This window comes from Crocodylus siamensis, chromosome 2, assembly GCF_052110815.1.
Source record: "Crocodylus siamensis isolate JL-2025a chromosome 2, ASM5211081v1, whole genome shotgun sequence".
Classification (NCBI taxonomy): Eukaryota; Metazoa; Chordata; order Crocodylia; family Crocodylidae; genus Crocodylus; species Crocodylus siamensis.
The window spans coordinates 220,442,801-220,466,726 of record NC_143396.1 but is presented as its reverse complement, the minus strand read 5'-3'; the positions used below and the strand labels follow the sequence as shown (position 1 = coordinate 220,466,726).

At 45.0% G+C, this 23,926-nt stretch overlaps 2 protein-coding genes across 25 annotated transcripts in view; both read right to left on the bottom strand.

Moving 5' to 3' along the window:
• MADD (MAP kinase activating death domain) overlaps positions 1–4,340 on the bottom strand; it is a 115,781-nt gene extending 111,441 nt beyond the window's left edge. For 8 of the 21 annotated variants that reach the window (XM_090033112.1, XM_090033109.1, XM_090033117.1 and 5 more), the window contains exon 1: positions 4,151–4,338. The gene's annotated coding sequence lies outside the window, so the exon portion shown is untranslated. Of the gene's footprint in view, positions 1–4,026; positions 4,112–4,150 lie in introns of those variants that run through there. The other 13 variants (XM_090033105.1, XM_090033111.1, XM_090033108.1 and 10 more) reach the window with 4 other exon arrangements.
• A 7,766-nt stretch (positions 4,341–12,106) lies between these two features.
• NR1H3 (nuclear receptor subfamily 1 group H member 3) overlaps positions 12,107–23,926 on the bottom strand; it is a 41,274-nt gene continuing 29,454 nt past the window's right edge. For all 4 annotated transcript variants that reach the window (XM_090033101.1, XM_090033102.1, XM_090033103.1 and 1 more), the window contains 4 exons: positions 23,764–23,863; positions 16,063–16,176; positions 15,193–15,287; positions 12,107–14,533 (listed from right to left, as the gene is read on the bottom strand). In XM_090033101.1, the coding sequence (XP_089889227.1) occupies positions 14,387–14,533; positions 15,193–15,287; positions 16,063–16,176; positions 23,764–23,863 (456 nt within the window). In that variant the 3' untranslated portion in view covers positions 12,107–14,386. The remainder of the gene's footprint in view (positions 14,534–15,192; positions 15,288–16,062; positions 16,177–23,763; positions 23,864–23,926) is intronic.

The window sequence follows — 23,926 nt, the reverse complement described above, 5'->3', positions numbered from 1 at the left end:
GACCAGACAAAAAGAACAGTTCTCCCCACAAGGAACACAAATTAACTGTACTGGTAAGAAATGAGGTAGAGGAATACCTACTCTATGGACAAGCAGAAGATTCATACCAGGAACTGTCAACTCAGCACATTTAACCAGCAAGAAATTCACTTCACCCAGAAACGACAGGAATCTCCAACCACTGCAATCTGGAGTTCTCCCTGGCCTGGACCAAAAAGTATCAAATTCCAGCAGAACACATCTTGAAGGGCCCAAAACATGAGAAGAAACAGAAGTGCCCCCAAAGGGGCGCACAGCCTGGGAGTGGAATCATTTTCTTCCAGCTAAGAGAAACCAACTGTGAACACCACAGCTTACAACCATAATAAAGGAAAGAGACACAGCAAAATCAAGAGAAAAGATTCCTTTTTTAAATTCAGGCAATGAAAAGGGATTCATGAATACGAGTTCAAATCCTAGGTCTGGCACAACACCCTGTTTGATGTTGGTCAAGAAAGAGGTAGGTAGTTAGCCGTGTTAGTCTGAAGTTAGGCAGAGGACAGGGCAGTGTGGCACTTTACAGACTAACTCATTCAGAGGCATGAGCTCTGCTAGGCTACAGCCTACTTCATCAAATGCTATGACACTGGCCAAGTTACACACTCAGTGGCTCATTTCCCTATGTATAAAATGGGGAGAGGGATACCTCCTTCCCCCTGGGATCATTTCTTCATGACTGAACTGATATCCAGCCCCTCTTCTGAGACTGCAAACATCTGTGAAGTATTAAACAGGCTATGAAAGAAACAGAAAATGCACAGGCTGCATTACTCCATTACTGTATTGATTAATTATTATTTCACACTAATAACCTGGATATACAGCATTCTCACTGGGCTACAGTTTCTTAATATGTAGTAAAAGTTGTCTCAGAATGAATAGCTTAGACTCATGCACAGAGTACCTCTGACTGGAGCAGAATAAGCCTTGCCAGTTAGTCAGTAAAGGAAAAAAAGCAGTCAGTAGCAGTTAGCAAGACAGCTCAGTGTTTAGTGGCTGTTGGGTTTCAAAGCAACTTCCAGCCTGGGTGACAGTGTCTTAGGTTTAGAGCAGCAAGTCATTTGTACTGACAGGTGCTCTGAGCTGATGCTTTAGAGTCTCTTTAAACTGGCCACTCCATCTCTAACAGACAAATTCAGCCTAGAAATAGAATGCACTTTTAAGTAAGGATCCCTAGCCACTGAAATAGTCTGATAGGGATGTGATGGAGTCTCTATTATTGGAAGTCTTCAAAGAAAAGCCTGAATGTCTTTCTAAAGACATTCTTTGGCTTAGCTGGAAGTTAAGTGATACATGCAGGAATTACTGATGGATCTGTTGTGCAGGAGCTCTGATGGTGTGATAATAATGTGCTTTCTAGGTTTAAAATGTATTAAGACAACCTGCCTAACTTTCTAGGGGCTAAAGTACACTGAATGTTCCACCCTGAAGGGTGTCCAGTTTAAAAAAAATACATCTCATGATTCAGTCTCTTCTGCTCATTTTCACACCATTTCTCATAATTACACATTCTTGAATCACTAACAGGTTTCTTTCTCCTCCTGATTATTTATACCTCTGGCATACTTAAACGACAGCATTTCACACCTCCACCTTAAACACTGAGCCAAACTATACATTTTGCTTCTTATTTCTTGCTTCCAAATCAGTTATTCCAAGCTCCTGACCAAGTCAGATTTTTCCATTTTCCTTCTAATATGTCAGTATCTTTCTGAACTGGATTTGCACCTGGAATATCCCCAGTACAGTCACAACAGAGCCAAAGGATGATCGCAGAAATTGAGACAGCCAGTTGACCATAGACGGTGACCATCCGCAACTGTACCCTAAACAGAGAACGTACCAAGTATTCATCTTGTTACACTTAATCGTAGCCAAAAGCCCCAAAGGGAAAGATTAGCACACTCCAGACTCGATTACACAATGCTTCTACCAAGAGAAGATCAAAAATTGCAATGTATAGCAGTAAAAGTATCAAATTCATGTCTAATTTTCTAACCACTCTCAATCTTAGTTCTTCCATATAGTCTTTTCAAAATATCATGCTCCTACTGAACAGGTATTTCCAGCACTTTTCTCCACGTATACTAGATGCACTGTTCTAAGTTAAATTTGTCCTCAATTTTAAATCTCTCTAGGTCATCAGCTTTTGTAACTTGCTAATACGTGTGTTTTTCACTAACGTTCAGGAGGAGTAAACAGAAAAATGGATGTTAAACTCACTACTGGGCTTTCCCTATGAGCTTTCTCTGCTACTTAATATGCTTTATTAATATTATGAAGTTTTGATCCCACAGACCATGTCAAATCAAAGTACATTGTAATTCACGTGAAGCAAAATAATTTGAGACACTTCAGTCAATCATTTTACTAAATTTCAAATCCCACTTCTACCAATTTCCCTTCAGACACCAATCCTGATATGCCATACAAGCATTGATCTAGTTAGGTAGGCCCGATTTGTCCTTTATGAACTTCAAAAAGGAAACTTCATCCGTACAGGCCCCAGCATCCCATTAAGCTAGACTTGGTTTAAACAGAACTATCTGCATATAATTTCAAGAGCGTCAAGTTGAAAGATTTCCTTCTCCAAAAACATATATATACATATACTATATATTTATGCTTTGCTCATGGTCTAAAAAAATCTGGAAGCAAATAGTTTAGAAATCTTACTTAGTGCCAGCAGTCGTATGCATTATCTCCATCATTCACAATCACACCAAAAGGCCTTAACTTCACTTCCAACTATACTACAAAATGACGGTGCCTGGTTGGGTTCTGTTCCTCCAAACGCCCCCCCCCCCAATCCTTTTTTTGTGCGTTAAGCAAAACACCATCTGCTCTGGTGCTAATAACAGAGTAGGTGCGTGCTAGAGCTGACAGGACACATTAACCATCACACCTGGAAAACCTGAGTTTGGGGGGGTTTTCCTCCATCACTGTGATAAAAACATGCAAGACCTATCTACATTAGTCCAGTCCAGTACATAGTAATACTGCCACATCGATATGTACAAGGTTTGCTATGATTAGTGCAGACAAGGCATCCTTTTGCTCTCCAAGGGAGACATTCTGGGATGCAACCAATAAGCTTGCATTTTTTTTATTAGATGTACAATGAGATATTAAAAGGGAACACAATATCAGGGTTCATTAAGTTAAATCAGAACGTCATAGTTTTCCCAGTAATGCAGCACAGTGAATGAAAAGAAATCAGCCCCTGTCCACCAAGATTAAGCTCTCCCTGGATCCAAGCTGCTGCTTGGAGAGCAGCAAGGACCTTGGTGGGGTGCTACACATTACACAGATGCTTCGGGGCTGCACTGGACTCAGAGACAGTGCAGGTTTGCTTAGGGAGGGGTAAGGTATGGTTATATTTGCTATCCCTCTTGCCACGTCCAAGGAGGCAGAGTTAAGACTGCATGAGGCCGCATTTATAATGCATTTTCAATGTATGACTCCGCACTTATAATGCATTTTAAATGAGGCTCTGCCATGCCAAGACGTGGGAAACAAAATGAAGCAACAAAAAACGGCTTCTCTCTGCTCATGCCTTTACCCTGCATCCTTTCCTCCTGGACCAACACAGGTGGAGTCAAGCCCCCAGCCCTGGACAACACCCTGATCCAAACACCCAGGAAGAAGGATGCAGCTGTTGGAGATGACAGAGGCAATATAGAGAATGAAGCAGGATCCTGGCGGGCAGGATCCTCAGGTGAAAGGGAAAGGTGGCTCCGACCTCGCGGGGGAGGAAGGGACTCCCCCGGCCCATACCCATTTCATCAGCCTCCATTAACGCCTCCGCTGCCGCGGCCGGGCTGCGGGCAGCGCCTCCAGCACGTGACAGCTCCGCCGCGACTGGCCACGGACCTGGGCCGCAGGCCGCCGCGGCCAGCCCCGTCCCAGCCCCCGGCCTCCCCGCAGTGACCTTGCCAAGGGCTCCCGGGGCATCGCACCGCCCCGCAGGGGCACCCCCACGCTTACCTGCGCCCCAGACACACGCGTGACCACGCGCCCGGCCCTGTGTCCACACGGGGGGGCACACGCCCCTCCCCGCGCCCGAGACCCCGCCCCGACCTGCCCCACCCCCGCGCGGCAGGGCGCTCACCGGCAGGCGCAGGCCGCGTCCCCAGCGCTCGCGCCGCCCCGACCCGCGCGCCCAGTTCCGCATCCACAGCCCGAAGTGGAGAGGAGCGAACCACCGGCGCGGCGGAAGGGGGCGGGGGCGCGTGGGGAGCGGAGCGAACCACTCTGCACCGGCGCGGGGGACGTGGGAGCGCGCGGAGTGGAGCGAACCACTGCACCGGCGCGGGGGACGCGGGAGCGCGGGGAGTGGAGCGAACCACTCTGCACCGGCCGCAGGGAGCGCGGCGAACGCACAGCCGCGCGCAGAGTGGGGGTGGGAGAGCGCTTTGCGTGGGCAGGCGCGGGCGGGGGGCGCCCCTGGCGTCGGCTCGCGCCTCTCTGTCCCTCCGCCCCGCGGGGCTGCTGTGGCGGAGGGCGTGGCTGCGGCACCTAGCACGGGGAACACAAAGCCCTGCCCTGCCCTGCCCTGCTCTGTGGCAGGCGCGCGCCAGCCGCCGAGTTGCTCCGAGCGATTTGGGCCCCTCCAGATGGGTACGTCGAGGCCCGATGCCGCACAGCCCTGCCTCCTGCCAGGTCATGCGGATGGCGGGGTCCCGGCTCTGCCCACGGGCAGGGGGCGCCCTGGGCCTGGCATCAGAGGAACCAGCCACAAAGTTATTTACCCGTGTTTTTGTGGAATAACTTTGTGGCCTAGTCCTCGCTTGATGATGCCAAGGGTTACAACTTCAGACATGATTAACTGGTTAAGCAGGCTGTAGTTGAAACGTGTGACAGGTGCCATATAGATAAAAATGAGTATCCAGCTGTAAAAGGAGCCAGCCAACTATAAAGTTAGTGCTTGAAAATGTGTAACAACTCTGGAGCTGGTTTCTAGCCAGCTTTATTTGAAAATGTAGCAGGACCCATAGAAAGATAGGACTGGAAGGGACCTGAAGAGGTCATCTAGTCCAGCGTTTCTCAGCCTTGTGGGTCACAACCCAAAAGTAGGTGGCAAGAATATATGAAAGGATTGCGACCAAACTTTAAAGGAGAAAAATGGGGGAAGCAGTAGCGTGCCAGCCTGCGAGGGCCCCACAGTGACCCACGCACCCCACTTCTGCCCCACACCTTGGGGGTTAGGGGGGTGGAGTGGACAGTGGGTTGTTAGTGACACTGGGCTGGGATTGACCATTGCTGTTTACAAATGGATCCTGGCACAAAAAAGGTTGAGAACCACTGATCTAGTCCAACCCTCCTGCTCAAGGCAGCATCATCCCTGTCTGAACAACCTTAGCCAAGCATTGGTCCAATCTGCTCTTAAAAATTTTCAAGGATGGAGATTACACCACCTCTCCAGATAATCTATCCCCATGTTTAGCCACCCTCATAGTTAGAAAGTCCTTCCTAATCTCCAAGATAAATTTCCTGTGTTGAAATTTAGGACTGTTGCTTCTTGTCCTGTCCCCTGTAGCCACAGAGAACAGTTTGTTGCCATCCTCTTTATAACCACTCTTCAGGTATTTGAAATTTGTTATCCAATCCCACTCAGTCTTCCCTTCTTCATACTAAAATAATCCTGGTTTTTCCCAGCCTTTCTTTGTAAAGCAGGTTTCTTAGACATCTAGTTTTTTTTCTTAGTACTGGACCCATTCCAGTTTGTCTATGTGCAGTGCCAAAAACTGGACACAGTACTCCAAGCGAGGCCTCACTGGTGCAGAACAGAGCTAAAGAATCACTTCCCTCGACTTGCAGGCAACACTCCTGCCAAAACAACCTGGTATGCTGTTGGCTTTCTTTGCAGCAAGAGCACACTGTTGTCTCATGTTCCCTTTGCAGTCTACTATAACTCTCCAGATCCTTTTCTGCAGTACTGCAGCCTAATCAGTCATTGCCCAGTATTTATTTGGGCATGTGATTGTTCTGTCCTAAATACAGGGGTTTTCATGTGTTTTTTATTGAATTAGATTAATTTTAGACCATTTTTCTAATTCATCATGGTCATTCTGAATCCTAATCCTGCCTCCAAAAAGTGTCTGCAACTCTACCCAGCTCAGCATTTCCTGCAAATTTCCTGCACTGCTGCTGCCTGCGTTGCCCAGCCCAAATCCTTTTAAGCCACTGGAGGCAGGAGGTGGGCTGGACTGGGCACTGCTTCTCCTGCCTCAGGTATGGATCAGCCAGGGCCGGGTGGGGTGGGGTGGGGTGGGAGGAGAACACTGCTGTGACTGCAGGCTACTCACGTGTGTGTATATGTGTGGTACCCCACTGATTGCAGCACCCTGGGCAGTTGTCCACATCACCCAGCCCTAAAGCCAGCTCTGAGCATATGTATTTTTCTTCTTTGTTTGAATAGATTGACTGATTTGTACACACTTGAACAGGGGTGGAGCAAACAGAACATCTGTCTGCCCATTTCTGTTCATGAAGTGGCTCACAACCCAGCCAGCCCCAACATTTTCCAGCAGCTATATAATTGGCTGCAGAAATTGATAAGGCTGTGGGTGCTGGTGCTGGAAACAGTAGTCAGGTGGTCATCAGGATGAACAACTGCTCATACAGCTTCTGCTGCATTTGGTCATGGGCCCTTATCACCTGGTTCAACTAGAGGAAAATATAAAACAGTTCCATCTTCCCCTCTCTGATGCTTCAGGTATATTTGTCTAACTGTGCACATCATGCAAAAAGTCATCACTGATCCTCTGTTCTATTCCTATGAGGTGTGAGGGTTCTGTCTGCAAGAACCTGGTGCTGTTGGTATGGTTTTGCTCAAGTAGAAGTCCCATCCAGGAAAAGGAAAAAGCCGATTATTTGTTGCCTATTGGAGGCAGAAGGATTATCATTCTGTATCTGTTCAGTGCATTATTGAGTTGGGGTACTTGGTCACTCTTTATGCTCTAATGTTGGCCTGTTATTTTGTTCCTTCTAGCGAGGCACTTAGACCAAAGATACAATTTGTGGGAAATTTTGATTTTAATTATTTAAAAGCAAACTTTTGTGGGTTGTGGTTGAGTGAGTGAAAGGGGGTTGGGTACTAAGACCAGGGACCTAGTAACAACATAGAATTTAATATTATTTCAGGTCAGGGAGAGCTCTGAGGATTTTAATCCACTGGGAATCCCAGAGTAGAAGACAAACCAATGTTCAAGACTACTGATAGGAAGCTATCTATTTATACAGAGGGGGGTTTCAGCACCTGCCGACTGAACAGCACATGAAGAAACAGAAAGAGCTATGGAGTACCAAGGCTGCTATTTGAAATGTGCCCTGCCTGGGAATCTTGTTAACAGTCTTAACTTTCTTTTGCATGAACAAAAAAAATCAAAACCATCATTTGCATGGAACAGGGGGGATGCTGGATAAACATTAACAGGATGCTGAGCCAGGATGCAGAGGTTTATTAACAGCAAGTGATGCCACAGCCCTGGTGGTGTGCTGTGAATACACAGAACAAGGACACCAGGTACTAAGGCCCTCAGGGCATCTTGCACATAACGCAGCAACCTGGATTTCTTGTTTGCTTGGGACATTGTTGTAATGGTAGCAACAGTACAACTGTGTATCAGCCTACGTGTGTGACAGTTAAAAAGAGCACTTCAATTCATGCTGCAGTTTCCCCCTAACAATAGAGATAATGAATGCCACTTACCCAGCTGTGGTTTCAGCACTGCTTTCTCACCAGCCTGGGCCAAATTCCAAACATAACCCAGAAATGCAAACCCTTATCCCTCCAGCTGCATGTCCAGATCCAGGTTCCATCTAAGTAGCAAGGTTTAATCATGAATCCATTCTTTTGACGTCCTACTCCCTCTATTGCTGGGATCCTCACTGGCACCTCCCTGCTCACTCTCTCACTGATCCAAATAACTTATCACCCCTACAAAACGTAGTTTCAGGGCACTGTTGAGGATCTGCAGTCAAAATAGCCACTCAAGCTTTTGATAGTAAGGGTAGGAAATTGGAGAGCTGCTTAACTTGTGGTTACCACCCTATCTCCATGGTTAGAGGTCTTTATCTTTAACTTAATGCACTTTTAGGGCTGGACAGAAGGCTGCTTGGTCTTCACATCTACCAGGCCCTTTGGGGTGGTTCATACAAATGTGTTTCAGATTGGTTTCTCAGGCTTATACTCCTGTTCACACCAAAGGTTAACCACAGTGCTGATGTGATCCAGAAGCATGCTGGGTTGGTTAGTTTTGCTTAGCTGTTCAGAAAATGGATGAAGCTGTGTGGATTGAAGGTTTATGTAAATAGAGCACAGGAGTCTTACAGTGTACAGGAAGCACACAGCAGGTGAGAACACAGATAGCTTGAAACAGCCAGGCTCTGGAAATGATGGCATGTCACTGAAAAGCTATCTAAACATGGGCACAACAGCATATACTTGGGCTACAGGCACAATGGAGATTCAATGGGTCAGAGCAGACAAAGCATGGGCTTTAACTCACCTTAGCCATAGAACTAGAGCATTAACCAAAGCATGTACAAACACATACTTAAGGGTTGTATATGTGGATGCTGGTGGGTTAGAAGCTTTAAAATGTAAATAGGATAAACCCACAATGTACAAAACACTGAGAAAAAGGTGTGATAGCATATTTCAGCTAACATATGCTCACTAACTTAGGCTAAAATATGTGTAGATAAAGCTAATGAGATTTTTTTTTCTTACTGCTAACCTTCTTGGTTTGTCCCTTTCCTCATTTTATGTATTAACAAATTGATCAAATTACAAATTTAGCATTTTAAAGATGCATCCAATCCCAATTTAAAGTGCTTCTTTAACCCAAGAATGTCCACAAGAGTCTTGCGTTTTCTTCAGTTCCTTCCAGTCTTTGACAGTTCCTTTTTGTTTCAGTTTATGTTAAGCTTTTGTATTTCTTCATAGCTATAGAATAATTCTCCCTTTTTTTCCCCCCTCATTATCATCTAATCCCCTCTACTTTTGAATTCTGGATTTAATTTAATATTTGTTCATATTAGCTGATAGAACTTGCACTTTTCTTCAAGTACTCAAAAATTTCTCTCAGACTTCTAGTTTAGAATTAAGAGAAGATTCTGGGTTTTTTTGTTGTTTTTTTAAAGCAAATTCCACCAAATTTAAGTAAACCTCTTTTTTCTTTCCCCTCTTGTAGAACCCTGGGGACTTTTCCCTTTAAACAGTTTGGGATGTTTTTGTAAACCAGTTAGTGATCTTAGGGATGTCACTTTTCTTCCAGGCTTTTGTGATTGTAATTCTTGCAACAACTAGATGAGAGAAAAGTTAATGTTTTTTCTACTTACTGGTCAAGATGAACTTGGACTCCCCTCTAGGATTTAATTTGACCATGTTTGACTAGCTGACTGACATGAAAGGCAGTCAGCTAGTCTATATGAGACTATTAGTATATGCCAGTTCCCTCCTTAAATCCTAGGCTGGACTAGGCTCAAGGAGAAAGGGCCGAGTCATGTAAAACCTAATGGTTTATTCCATCAAAACATACTAAGATTATATCTTGCCTTGATTACACTAGGATTTTGATGCGTTAATGGCTACATTTTATGGGGAAGGCAAGAGTACTAGTGAACATGATGTAGAGCAATTTGCAGCCTTCCTCTCTCTGGGATAGAAATACAGCATACTTAAAGTTCTGCATTTTCAGTTTATATTTCAAAAATAAAAATAATCAGGGAATTTTTCAGGGTTTATCTTCCAAACATAAAAACCAGGTTGAAATTGGGATAAAATGAAGAGAAGGAAAAAACAAAAAAACAAAAACGGGTTTAAATCAGAGAAAATAATAAATTTGGGGGGGAGGGGAGATGGGGACCACTCAGTGTGCATGCACAGAAAAGCCTGTGAAGGGGAGGGATTGGGAGGGAACCCATCACCCTAGCACCAGCTACCTCCCTGCACCAGCTCTAGCCTGCCCTGCACTGACTGGAGCAGGTCAGCCCCAGCTGCAATGCTGGGCCAAAGCCCCTGGGACTCCTGCACCCACCCTACTAGGCACTACCCAGCCAGGGTGGGGCAGGGCATGAGACAGAGCCACAGCATGGGTCCCAGGAGGCATGTGAAAAATGGATGCAAATCAGTAGAAACTGAATAACTTCAATTAAATAAATAAATAAATAAATAAATAAATAAATAAAAATCAGGTAACTTACATCAGTGAAATTTGCTAAAGACCCAAACTGCATAACAGTAAACATATTACACTATGGATCCCAGCATGCAATGCTGCATCCTGACCATGGCAGCACAAGTCAAGGGAGAACGCACACTGCAGTATAAGTTGTGGGTGTCTACAAGCTGCATTTGACCTACACCCCGAGTCTGCCAACTCTGGTAAACAGGAAAGTGTTTAGTAATCTCAGTTCTCATACAAGACATTCATCAAGTATGTGCAAAGGAGGGTAGCACCTTAGGTTGCAAACAGACATTGCCTTTTTGCTGCCAATAAAAATGTTTATGGCAGCACAAAGTGAAAGCAAACAGATGCCAACGCCCAAATTTGTGTCTGTGCTAAAAGGCAATATTTGTGATGTACGTCCATTTGTTTTAAGGCAGAAGAATGCAGGCAACCTGGGGAATTCCTGGAGCAGGCAGGTTGAGGCCCCTGAAGCCCCAGGAGTGCCTGCCCAGGTTTCCCTACTTGCAGAGAGGCATTAGAATCCCCAGACATGCCTCTGCAAGCGAGGCACCTTCAGTTTCCCCACTTGCAGAGGCATGTACCAAGTGTTGTCCTACAGGATTGGGCCTGGGAAGGCCTGGGAACAGAAAAGGCCCTGTGGGACAATAGTCAACATGTTTTATCCAATAAAACAGATGAGCTGTGACAGAAAGCATCCCAGCACAGACTATTCACTCCATTTGGCAATGTCTGTTTATAGCCTTAGAGATTAGCTGGTTTAGAGAGGCATGAGCCTTTATAGGCAATAACCTATTTGGTAAATACCTCATCAAGGTATTTACTTGATGAGAAGATAGGGTTTTCTTCCCCATTTAACATAGGGAAAAAAGCCCCTCACCTTATAACTGAGTACAAGGTGGCAGGGTAAAGACAGCTTCTGCAGCTCCAGCCCCAACCTGGGGCCAGAGCTGGGGCTGAGGCCAGGGCCCTGCTGCCTCTGCACCCCCTGCCAATCCTCCCTGGCAGCTTCAAGCCCCCACTGCACCATTTCTCCCCCTCTGCCACACTCCTTCTTGCCTTTGCTCTGTCCCAGCAGGCTCTGTCCTTGCTGCAGCCTAGAGAATGGAGCACATGCCTCAGCCTGGCCCAGTAGCAGCAGTGCCGGCTCCTGCCCTGCTTCCAACCAATCTAGAACCATGCTCAGTGCCACAAGCCACAGCAGCAGGGACAGAGCTCCAGCTGGGAGCAAAGGTAAGCAGGGAAGAGGCAGATAGTGGTAGAGATAGAAGGAAGGAGGACAGGGACCCAAGGTTGCAGGGTGCAAAAGCACTGGGGGGGTGGGGAGCAGAGGGAGAGGGGCAACAGGGAAAGGGGGATAAGGTCCTGAGGCTGTGGGGGACAGGCACAGGCAGAAGGGGCAAGCTGCCTGCTTCTCTCACTGCCTACACCCTAGCACCTCCCCCAAACTGCTTGCTCTATGGCTTGCCCCCTTACTGCCCTACCACCTGTCCCCCACCACTTCCACTGCCTGCCCTAACATATCCCCTCACTGTTTTCCCCACTGTCTGTCTGTTCCCCTACCAGCTTCCCCATTACTGCCCCCTTCATCACCTTTCCCCCACCCCCTTAAGTAGTGTATGTGGGGGAAGAATTTAAGATGATCCTCCAATAATTAATTCCATACATGTATACATTTATTATAATTTTCCATTTTCCATGTATAGAATCTAATTACACTGGGAAGGGGGGGTCATCTTAAATTCACGGTCATCTTCTATTCAGGTAAATACAGTACTTAGTCAGATGCCTCACCTTCTGCATGATTTCAGACTAATTCACCAAATGTTCAAAAGCTTAAGCAAACCCCAAAGATGGCATACCACAGTATGTAAATATCCTGTATTAGGCTTTATTCTTTTATATAAACATTAACATTTCTCAAACAGATTAGTTAAAAATACAGATTTAAAACAAGAATTTTTGCAATTGTATTGAGTTATAAAAACAGATTATTTTACAGATTGTTACAAGTGCTTTACAAAGGTGCAGAGTGAAGGCCAGTGGCAGGGGACCAACCTCAAGTGCAAAACAGACACAATACCCTCACCGTGGGCATAGCGTTCAGGTACACAGCCAAAAAAACCTATACAAGCCCATGTAAACGTAAGTTCTCAGGATGTTCACTGGGCAAACAGATCCCTGTTAAAAGTTTTATGAGATCAGGCCACAAGGGTATTTAGGGTTACATCTTAGGGATCTAACTCAGTAAGTTACTTCTTATATAATGACTAGCACATTTTGCAATGCAATTCTTTTTTGTCAGACAAAATATTGTTCTACATAATAAAATACTTAAGGACCACGGGCATAAATCCCTGGTGGGTGATTCTCACCACTGCTCAAGATGAAGAGGAGAGGATTTGAAACCCAGATATCCCAGCACAGGAGAGTACTCATCACATGGGGGATATCTGCATACACCAAGAGAAAAAATGACTAAAACTTGTCCATACAACTTGGAAAGACCTTTGGCATAAGGGGGAAGACTCAAGCAGAGCTAGTTACGCTCAGAACTCCTGCAGAGTTCTCAGAGCAGTGCAGCCCGTAGGTTGGGCAATACCTATTATTATGCTATAAATAAAATGTATTTTCTGCCCAGCTGATAATCTTGACACTCTCATTGGAACACATGAAATACATTCTACATTTCTGGGGGTTCCACCACCTTTCTTACCAGACACCGTTTCTATTTTCCTTACTTTCTTCTGATCCACCTCAACACAAAATCTGTTCCATGATTTTTAAAACTATTTTTTTCCCAGCTCCAAAATGAAAGAAGTGAACAGACTTGTATAGGGATCCACAGGACAGCACTGTGGTCATGGGTCACCTTATAAAAAAATCCCCACAACTTCAAGCATGTTTTCCCTGTTGGGCACAGAAGATGATCCTTGCCCACATAACCTCCCCCATACACACAGTTCTTATAGATGCTAGGGTCAGAAGGGACCTCAATAGAGCATTGAGTCCAACCCCCTACCCTGGGCAGGAAAGAGTGCAGGGTTAAATGACCCCAGCCAGATGCCTGTCCAGCTAGGGGAGAGAACCACCTCCATTGGAAGCCCATTCCAAATTTTGGCTGCCCTTACTGTGAAAAAAAGTTTTTCCTGATATCTAGCCTAAATCTGCTGTCACTTTGTGACCATTGTTCCTTGTTACCCCAAGAGGTGCCCTGGTAATCCCTTGCTGCATTCCCCTAATGAATTTGTAGGCAGCCACAAGATCACCTCTCAGCCTTCTCTCACGGAGGCTGAAGAGGTCCAGGTCCCTCAGTGTCTCTCCACAGGGCTTGTCCTGTAAGCCCCTAACCATACAAGTTCTTGTTAAACAGAGGGCACTACATGTTCCAGGAATCTATTTTCCAGAGAAAGGACATAATAAACAGGCAGGTCTTGAAACAAAGTCTCACAAGTATTAAATAGTCAGCAATAGCCACTTCTCTGGGAATCTTTGTGAAGGGCAGCACATAACAGAGACTTTAGGTACAAGAAACCCAGTGATCCCCCAGGAAAACCCACACAGAATCATGGAATCATAGGGCTGGAATGGACCTCAAGGGTCATCTAGTCCAACCCCCTTCCCTGAGATCCTCAGATTCACATGTGCTGGGGACCCTGAAGAAGCCTTTTGGTCTGGGTTGCTCCCGAAGATTAAGAGGGTTTGGCAAAATTCCTGCAAATCAAATTCACTTTCAAACTCAAAAAAAAAAAAAATCACTAAAAGGGGAAAGGATAGGTGTGGCAAAACCCCAGGACATGTACTCAGAAAAGAAAAACAGACCTTCAAGAGATGTTTGGGATAGGGTCTTCAGTTTTACCGTTCTGAGGTGTTTTATATTATCCACTGCTGTGGGGAGGGCACTAAAATCAAAGATTAAAAATAAAAGCCCCAAAAAACAAATACCCAAATCCCCAGCAACCCAAACCATCAGATCTATCCCAGATGCCTTTTGCACAGTCTCAGCACATCATAGAAACCACAGGCTTGTTGCTCCCTGCGCTGTCTAGCCCACAGTTCAGTGCTCTGGAGAGAAGCTGGCTTTGCTTCTTGTTAGCAAAGGCTGGGAGATGGCTGTTACTTCACCAAGTCAGTGCCCTGAGAGCACATGGTCATTCATGCACATCCCAGATTTCAGACAGCAAGGGAGGGAGCTTTTTGTCCTGCAATCGAAGGGCAAACACCTGCTCAGAATGGACACTGCTTAAAGTCCGAAGACTGACCAACTTCATTAACATCCGCGGGAACATCAGGTGGTCCTGCAGGGTCACATAAATAGATGGTCAGGAGATCGCATGCAACCAGAGGGACAAGAAGGGAAAGGGGAAACAGAGGAAAAGAAAGAAAAAAAAATGAAGAACTCTACAATCTCTTTCCAGCTGCTGGAGAAGTTGCTACATAGAGGTTGTATGACTAAGTCTTACTTTTATTACCCATAAGACAAAATCAAAGGAGTGCAAAGCATGTAACCAATTTAAAAGGGGGAAATGTGACCCAAAGCAGTTTGAGAACCACTAAACTAGACCAAAGTTTTACACAGAAGAAGATTAACCACACACTGAGTGCCCTGCAAGTATAAGCCTACATCCTCCAAGAGGAGGCACTGAAGAAAGTGGGACAGAAGCAGTAATGTGAGGCTTCTTAGCTACTCCAAGCCCTGCCTTTCCCAGCAGGTTGGGATGCTGAGAATAGTGCAGGATAGAAGGTTATAGCAGCAGTTCACAACTTCTTCAGGTCCTGCTTCTCCCACAGTAGCCACTGTAGGGCAGTAGTCAGAGCATACCAGTGGCAGGGGAACTACTGAAGAGAACTGAGCAAGAGCACTAGCTCCCAAGGGTCCTTTTCAGTGTACGAGAGGATGATTAAAGTCAGTCCACACACACGGCAGCTGATTCTCATGACTCAGCCAGGCACTTACATTTGGTCTGTTGATGCAAATGTAAGAATGAAGGGCCTCTACATAGGTATGCTGCAGCCTCTCCACCAAAGCCTGGTCCTGGACATTCGGTCGGTCTGCCAAAAAAAACAGATTATAAATGAGTAGGTAGCCTTGCCAGTCTTGAGATCCCAGGCTAAACCCAATCCCTTGATACCCAACTCCCAGGTCTCCTAATAACCTATCTTCCCAAGACTGAAGTCATTGGAAGACTCAGTTTCCTGTGCCTATTTCCATCTCATCCTTGTTTAGGATGGCTTGTTGAATAAGTGGAGTTTGCCTTGTGGCAAAAGATTACCAGCCAGGGCAGCCTGGTCTAACTTGCCGGGTTTCACATTCCAGACCTAATGGAGATGTGAGGCATTATTCCATTCAGGCAAGGATGGGAGACTTTCTTCAGCAGCTAATCCACCAGGAGAAATAAAGAAATATTGATCTTTCTATCAGTAAACCGCATCCTTGCACAGCACTTGGCCTAGTGCTGTAATGGGCCCACACTTCAAACTATCCCTAACTGGCCACTAGGGGTCACTACTGTCCTTTGCCAAAGGAGCAATAGAAGCCTTCATACAGGGTAATAAGGGCTTCTGAAGGGGACTGATTACAATTCAGCTGATCTAAAACATGATCTCAGAACAATGCACAATTGCCCTCATGTGGCAGGGGATCTCAAGAACACTCAGTACATAATGAATATGAACGTGTAAGTCGTACCACACCAACTCAATAAAAGGATCCTGCCTTTCTCAAAGCCTTGTCACCCCTTCCCTCAAACTGTGACCCAGGGCTGCCCTATCCTGGTGGACTGTTAATTAAGGGTGGCTGCTCTCCACCTCTTCCTTGAGTTTTTACCTGCAGAGAAAATGTTGATGGCAATTAAAAGTGCATATTCAGCATCGTTGAGCTGTAGATCATTCATTCCCTTTGAAAACTCAAAAATGGGGTTAATGAACTCGAACTGCAAACCTGTGAAGGGGAGTGGGGCAGGGAAGGAGAAAGGAACAAGGATTAGTGCTGGCCATTGCCCCCTGCCTCTCTCATCCCCCCTCCCCCACCACAAGACTTGAGCAACTTACTGTAAGAAAAAGAAAAAAAAAAAAGAAGAAAGAAAAAACCGAGATGGAAGCAAGGCTTGGAGGAGCATCTTTACACTCCTGGGGAGTCCAAAGGAGAAATTACCTTATAGCCCATAAATGGAGCAACTGGGGCTCCCTTCACAACACAGATTATTAGGGAGCTGTGTATGCACACATGCCTGAGGGTTGGAGGGGCAGGGGGGGAGGAGAGGAAAGGGAAAGGGAAAAGGAAAAGGAATCAGGCTGTGTTGTTGTTGTTGTTATTAATTGGCTGAAGCTACCTTCCAAAGGTTTAAATGCCCCTGGACAACTTACAGTACTGTGGGAGTGTTCTAACTGGGATGATCCAGGGAATGTGCAAGAAGCAAGGTGTGCATAGTAATATCTTGTACTGGACCAACTATTTTAGTTGAGAGAGATGTCAGACAAGTTCTCAGGTATAAAAAAACCCTCCCTCAGGTCTGGGAAAAAGAGAGGATACAGCATAAACGATACATCAGAACCAACCAAACACGAGTTTTTAGAAAACTGCATCATTAAACTATCACAGTACCTGAGATACATGGATGACATTTTCATCCTCTGGACTATCTGAATTCTCCTGCAGATTTCTGCCGCTGTTTCAACAAATACCACCTTCCTATCATTTTTTTTCTAGAACACTCTTACACCAACATTAACTTTCTAGATACTGTAATCCACATCCAGAATGGCACTTCACAGCTATATGCCAAAAAGCCCCCAGGGACCACTTACCCATGCAAAACTAGTGATCATCCCAAACTCACCAAGGAAGCTAGCAGTGTAGGGCGGTACCTTGGAAACAAATTGGTTCAAAGGGGCACGAGCTGCCATACAGTCAAACAACGTACTTCATAAGGCAAATAGGTTGTTACCCATAAGAGCTCATGCCTCTCTGAACCACTTAACTTAAGATACCACCTTGCCCTGACTTCTACCTGCCTTCAGACTAAATGCAGCTAACCACCTCTGTGCTCATGGCAGCCACCATATTCATCCAAATTAAATGGGCTGCAAATTAACCTACACAAGAAGCTCACTCATATATGTTCAGATATCATATTTCTAGCAGAAGAACATCATACTTAAGAGACTCTAGGTGACCAAGCCACTATTACAAGCACTGACAAGCTGTGCATTACTCTCCAAGAAACTGAGGAACCACCTCACTGGTGTTCTGTATAGCCACTAAGGAAGCTGTAATCTATAGCCAGACCCACAGATACCACTACATCTGCTTTACAAAGACTTTGTGATAGTCACCTCTCCAACCTAAAAACTACCTTTTTATCCACAAGGACATTCCAGCAGAGAAAAAGACTACATCTGAGCAGCCCCCACACTACAGAAGCACCTCTGCACACCCACCCAAGACCTGACAGAACTCACTGGAGACTGGAAACTAGGTTATGGGATGAAGCGAGTCCCTCAGCAAGGGTGCTGACAGGTGTGGGGAGTGAGAGAGGGTTAGCCAAGTGCGCCCAGAGTGGAAAGGATAAAAGACACTGAAAAACAGCCTCAAGGGGCTGTACTTAGCCAGGGAGCAGGCTGCCTGGAGCTACCAGGGGTTAAGCAGCCACCAGGAGAGCCCAGAGCAGGGCTCTTTTCTGTTTGTTTGCTCGATCAGTTGCTTTGTTGCACAAGCCTGCAGGCTCTGCAAAGCCTCTGAAAGATAAGAGGCAACCAGAAGGTGAAGCCTGGAAGAACCACTGGAAGACAGTTAAGTGCTAACTTATTTGTTTAACTTCTTTTGTTTGTTTTGCATTGTTAACAAGCCTGGGTGGCCTTCAGGTATTATCTACTAGCCTGGCTGCACCAGAGGCAAGGGCCCTGAACAGTAGGTCCTTGGCCAAAGCCAGCAGCAAAAGTAAAACAGGTCAGATCAACTAGCTTGACCAAAACATACCCCGCTGTGCTCTGCCCATAGCAGCCTACAGAATGAGCCACCCAAATACCCCTCACAAACCTATTACAATAAACAGAAAGAAAACCCTCAAACTGCTCACCCCTTCTTGTCACATACCATCCCACACTAATTTGATTCCCCCCTCCCCTTTATAGTTTCCAATTACAACTTATACTTGCAGAGGACCACAACTTGAGGACCAGCCCCTCCCTCCCACCAGCTTTCAAACACCTTGCCCAACTCATCAGAAGAAGAACGTTTTCCACAGATCAACAAACATCAAGTAAAATAAGATCTAACCTAAACACCAAATGCAAAGCTATTCAAAATGTCTCTACCATCACCATGATCAACACACCCCACAATGAAACTATCAGAATCTGTGGATCCTACACCTGTCTAAAAAGAGATGCAGCATCTCATCCAACACACTAAATGCCCCTATAGAAGCTATGTGGGCAAAACTAAACTACTATGCTCCAGACAGAGTTTGCACAGAAAAACAATAAAGAAACATCAAGTCACCAGTATGAGAACTTTTTTCACAGAATAACCACTCCATCTCTGATGTGACAGTCTTTGTACTCAAGAGAAAGTTACATGATACCTTCAGCAGATGTGTGGGAACAAAACTCCATAACTTTACTAGACAGGAAAAATCATGGACCAAATACAGACCACTGTCTTATGTCACATTACAATTTACATGCTCTCACCACTAACTTGTGGAGTACAGAGAAGTAATAACAAACCTCTTCCCTTTTGAATGGTCTTATTCTGTTACATAATTAAGTTAATCTTTTTCAGCTGCCTTTTATTTGGTTTGTAGCTACCTCTGATAGCTTCTTCCTGCTCCACAACTTTACTACCCTCTTCCTTTCCTTAAATGACTCTTCCACTTACATAATTGAATTAAACAAAGGTAATTGTTTTATTTGGTATTTAATTTAAGCTGCATCTACATCTTTCCCCAGACCTGAGGAATGCCATTTTGTGCCAAGAAGTTTGTTTAACATCTCTCCCAAGTATTTTGTTGGTCCAATAAAAGCCAGTATAAAACTGACCTTGCTTCTGGGAACCTTAACAGACAATAGTAAAATGAAAGAGTTAAATCACTACAGCAACAAGTTTACAAAAATGCCAAGGGCCCGGACAGAAAAGTCCCTGCCCCCTCTGGGACCACACCATAAACCCCTTCAATCCCAGAGGGACAACCCACCTCCTGCTCCCAATCCCATTACTATTTCCTCTATTACCCCAATCTCACCCTGACATTCCTCTAGTCCCCATCACATATTGGGTATGACAAGCAACAGTTTGCTCTTCAACATGTTCTTAATGTTAAAATGTCACTTAACAAATCACACACACACACACACACACACACACACACAGAGTGATGTAGCCCTGGAATACCGAATGAGAATCCCTCAAACTACTCTCCATCTTGAAGTGAAATAAGTTAATGAAACAGACTCCATAAGGAAGGTGGCCAAGTACTGAGAAGTAACTCTTTACTGCCCCCAAGAGAAATGAATAGAGATGGTCAGACAGTGCCACCCATTACATTTATATTGTGGTCACTACATATGAAGTTCAACATAACATTTCCAAAGGAAGCATTGACTAAAAAACCCAAAAAACAAACAAATTAACCTCCCACGTTGCAACCCCAAGACCAAAGCCCTAAAGCAGACTCAGTGCAAAGGCTACTCAAGTGACGAGTGTAAGAAGTTATTCTATCCACGGTCTCTTGGAAATGGAAATGTAGCTGTAACCCAGGGTCCTGCCTCTGGAGTACTTTCATTGTTTACTGTGCACAGGGTGGCAGTGGGTATGTGTGTGAAGCATGCTTTTCAGTGGCAGCTCTCAAAAGTACCGTGGAAGCAGTACAGATCTACTTACAGTGAACTTTATGGGTATCACCGTTTGCTTCTGTCAAACCAATCAGAGTCCTCATTGATGGGCCAGTTCAAAATCTCCCAAGCTTACGGTCTTAAAAATTCTTGGGTATATTATAGAAGTGGGAGTTTTCAAAAGGGCTTTTTTGCAATTGACACTCAGAGGATCCAAAATCATGGGAGAGCTGCAGTCTTACTTTCAGAAGTACTAAGCACACTCATTCTTATGGGTTTCAACTAGAATTGAGGCTGCTTGAGCACTTTTGAGAAATCAGACCTTAGAAACTACAAAACAACATTTCTGTTATAATCTGCACAGGTTTCTAAATGTCTCGAACTGATACACAACATACTTTCTGGAATGTACGTCATCCACCAAAATGTAGTCAACCTAATGCCATTACTCCTAGAGTCCAGGGTCTGAGCTGATGAACCACACAATGCACCAACAGGACCAGTTCTACCTAACTACATCCCCCAGTAAAAAACTGCAAAAGACAAGCCAGGGCTGTGCTGCTCAGCAGCAATACACCTCCCTAGTTCGGTTTCATTTTCAGATAATTAGGTAGCCTATTAACCTGTGTCCCCTAGTATCCCAGGCAGGATGGTGGGAACAACTTATTAACAGATAAGCAAAGGGGATTCCAAAGGTAGTTACAACTCAAATTGCTGAATCTCTGATGCTGCTTGCTTGATCCTCACTGCCCTCTACCCAGTGACCATTAATGATCCTGCCTGCCTTAAGCCCCAAAGATTTCTTGTAGATCAAAAGGTAGGATTGCAGGCACAACCTTCTCAACCAAGACAAGCACAGAGATTAATATTTATTTAACAGTTTGACTGCATGCAAAGTTGATGTAGTGTAGCTTCAAGTGCATTAAAAAAAATTAACATATGTATAGAATAGATGTGTTATATTTGATTATATGTTCTTATAAGCAACACGCTGCTAAGCTTGCAGAAAATCATGGTTTAAACAAGACAAAGAAAGATCATAGTGATAGTTTTGCTGTGGAGGAACAAGCTAAGAATCACACAAAAGAAAGCAGCAGATATGCTAACGTAGAAGGACAGGTGGTAAACAATAGCAAAAACATTAAATTGGTGCATTCTTTGGTTCCAGGAAACACATAAGCCCAACAAGAATAAACAAAGAGCTAAAAACAAGGAAGGTGGGAAGGAGTTTGAAAAAAGAAACCAGACACGTCTTCTGTTGCAGACAAGATTTGATTAGTTTTTGGAAGGCAGACACTCAAAAAGGAGGCCATGTAATTGGAAAATCTAAGGGGATAAAAGATACTAAGACAGAGGAGTTCTTGGTTAATGCCAGTGAAACTACTGCAGCCACTCTAACACGAGCTATCACCAAGCCCTTGGGCTTGATCTTATTGTATGTATCTGACCAGCGTAAATAATTTTATTGTGTGGGTGCAATCATTAGGAAGTGCTGTAACAGTACTGATTAGTATTCATTACAGTACTTCAGAATGCTCATTTGACATAATTATATCACTGCTACTGGCCTTAGGATTTAATAAAGGGATTTTAACTGAATTAGTGACACAGTCCATTGAATTCCCATACTAAGGTAGCTGAAAATAACCACAAAACATTGGGAAGAGCTGAACAGAAAGCCCTTTCCTCTTTCTTTAGGGAGACCAGAGGCAAGTTGGCCCATCAGACATAATTCCACAATGTGGAAATGGAGAGCGTTAGGAAACCATTGCAGTTTTGCTTCCTGATTTCTTTTCTGATCTTTTAAAATAATATATTGGCAGCTTAGTTCAGGTACTAAAGGCTAATACTGGTGGGTCCCTGTTATAAACCCTTTATACCAGGGTTAGCACCCCATGTCTTTGAGGCCAAATCCAGCCTGCAGATCAGTTCTTTCTGACCCACAAAGTTAGGGCTTCTGCAGTATTTTGGCAGCCAGACAGCAGGGAGATGTAACAGCAGCAGTTGGGTTGGAAGGGCCGGTCTGCCTGGGAATGAGCTGAATTATTTCAGCCCACCATTCCCAAAATGCTGCCAACCCCTGCCTTAATCCCTAAACCAGAAGTGTCAAACTCGAATGTGTTGGCAGGCCTGGCCCTGACAATGGGGCTTCTCACAAAAAAGGGGTGATCTACCACAGAATCCAGCCCACAAGGCTTCTTGCTGCAACTATACAGCCAAGGAGTTTGTGCCACTGATGCTCACCCCCAGTCTCCCCTACCACAGGTGCATGAGCCACAGTGTCAATGCAGCCAGCAGCCAGAGAGTTAACAATGCCACTGATCAACCCCTGTCACCAACTACCACTGATTTTAGTCTTCAGCAGCAAATAAGAACATTAAATTCTGCAGCAGCATTTGCCCTCTGGGAGTTGGCCCTACAATGAGGAAGAATTGAGCAGCAATAGCATTAACTCCTTTGCTGCTGGCAGCTACAGTGAAGCTCTGCAAACCAGATAAGCTAAGCTATCTCCACAGGCTGAATCTGGCCCATGGGCTGCATGTTTGATACCCTGTCCTAGACCCACCAAGAGTCCAAAAGCTAGCACAATAAAGGAAAAGATAGAAAAATATACCATAGAATCATAGAAAATTAAGGCTGAAAGGAACCTTAGGAGGTCTGGTCCAACCCCTGCTCGAAGCAGGACCACCCTCAACTAAATCATCCCACCCAAGGCTTTGTCTAGCCAGGTCTTAAAAACTTCCAAGGATGGAGAGTCCACCACCTCTCTGGGTAACCTGTTCCAGTGCTTTACTACCCTCCTAGTGAGAAAATTCTTCCTAATATCTAACCTAAACTTCCCTTGCTGCAGCTTGATATCATTGCTCCTTACTCTATTCTCTGCCATCACTGACAACAATCTAGTTCCATCCTCTTTAAAAACACCCTTCAGGTAGTTGAAGGCTGCTATTAAATCCCCTCTCAGTCTTCTCTTCTCCAGACTAAATAAACTCAGTTCCTTCAGCCTCTCCTCAGAAGTCATGTCCTCCAGCCCCCTAATCATTTCTGTTTCCCTCCGCTGGACTCTCTTCAATTTGTTCACATCCTTTCTGTACTGGAGGGCCCAAAACTGGACACACTATTCCAGATGTGGCATTACCAGTGCCAGAAAGAGGGGAAGAATCACTTCCATCAAATCTGCTGGCAACACTCCTACTAATGCAGAACAGTATGCCATTCGCTTTCTTCACTAGGGCACGCTGTTGGCTCATATTCAGCTTAATGTCCACTGTAACCCCCAGGTCTTTTTCTGCACAGCTGCTGCTTAGCCAGTTGGTCTGCAGATTGTAGCAGTGCATGGGATTGTTCCATCTTAAGTGCACTTTGCACTTGTCCTTATTTAACCTTATGAGATTTCTTTTGGTCCAATCCTCCAATTTGTTGAGGTCTCCGAATCCTTGCTCTACCCTCTAAATATCTATTACACCTCCCCCCACATCTGCAAACATGTCAAGGGTGCACTCCACCCCATCTTCCAGGTCACTGATCAAAATATTGAACAAAACCAGCCCCTAGACTGACCCCTGGGGCACTCCACTTAATACTGGCTGCCAAATAGACATTGAGCCATTGACTACTACCCTCTAAACCCAATGATCCAGAGGGAAAGAAAGACAGAGGGAAAGAAAAAAAAAACACCTGTCTAATGCACCACCTGCTTTGGCGAAATCATCCCGATTATAACTCAGGTCTTTAAGAAAGGTGATGCTTTCGATCTCTGGATTGTAGCGCCGAGATGTCTCCAGCAGCATCACCTGAAACACATGGACCCATCGAGACACATTCAGCAAGACAGAAATAGGGAAGGCACTCGGATC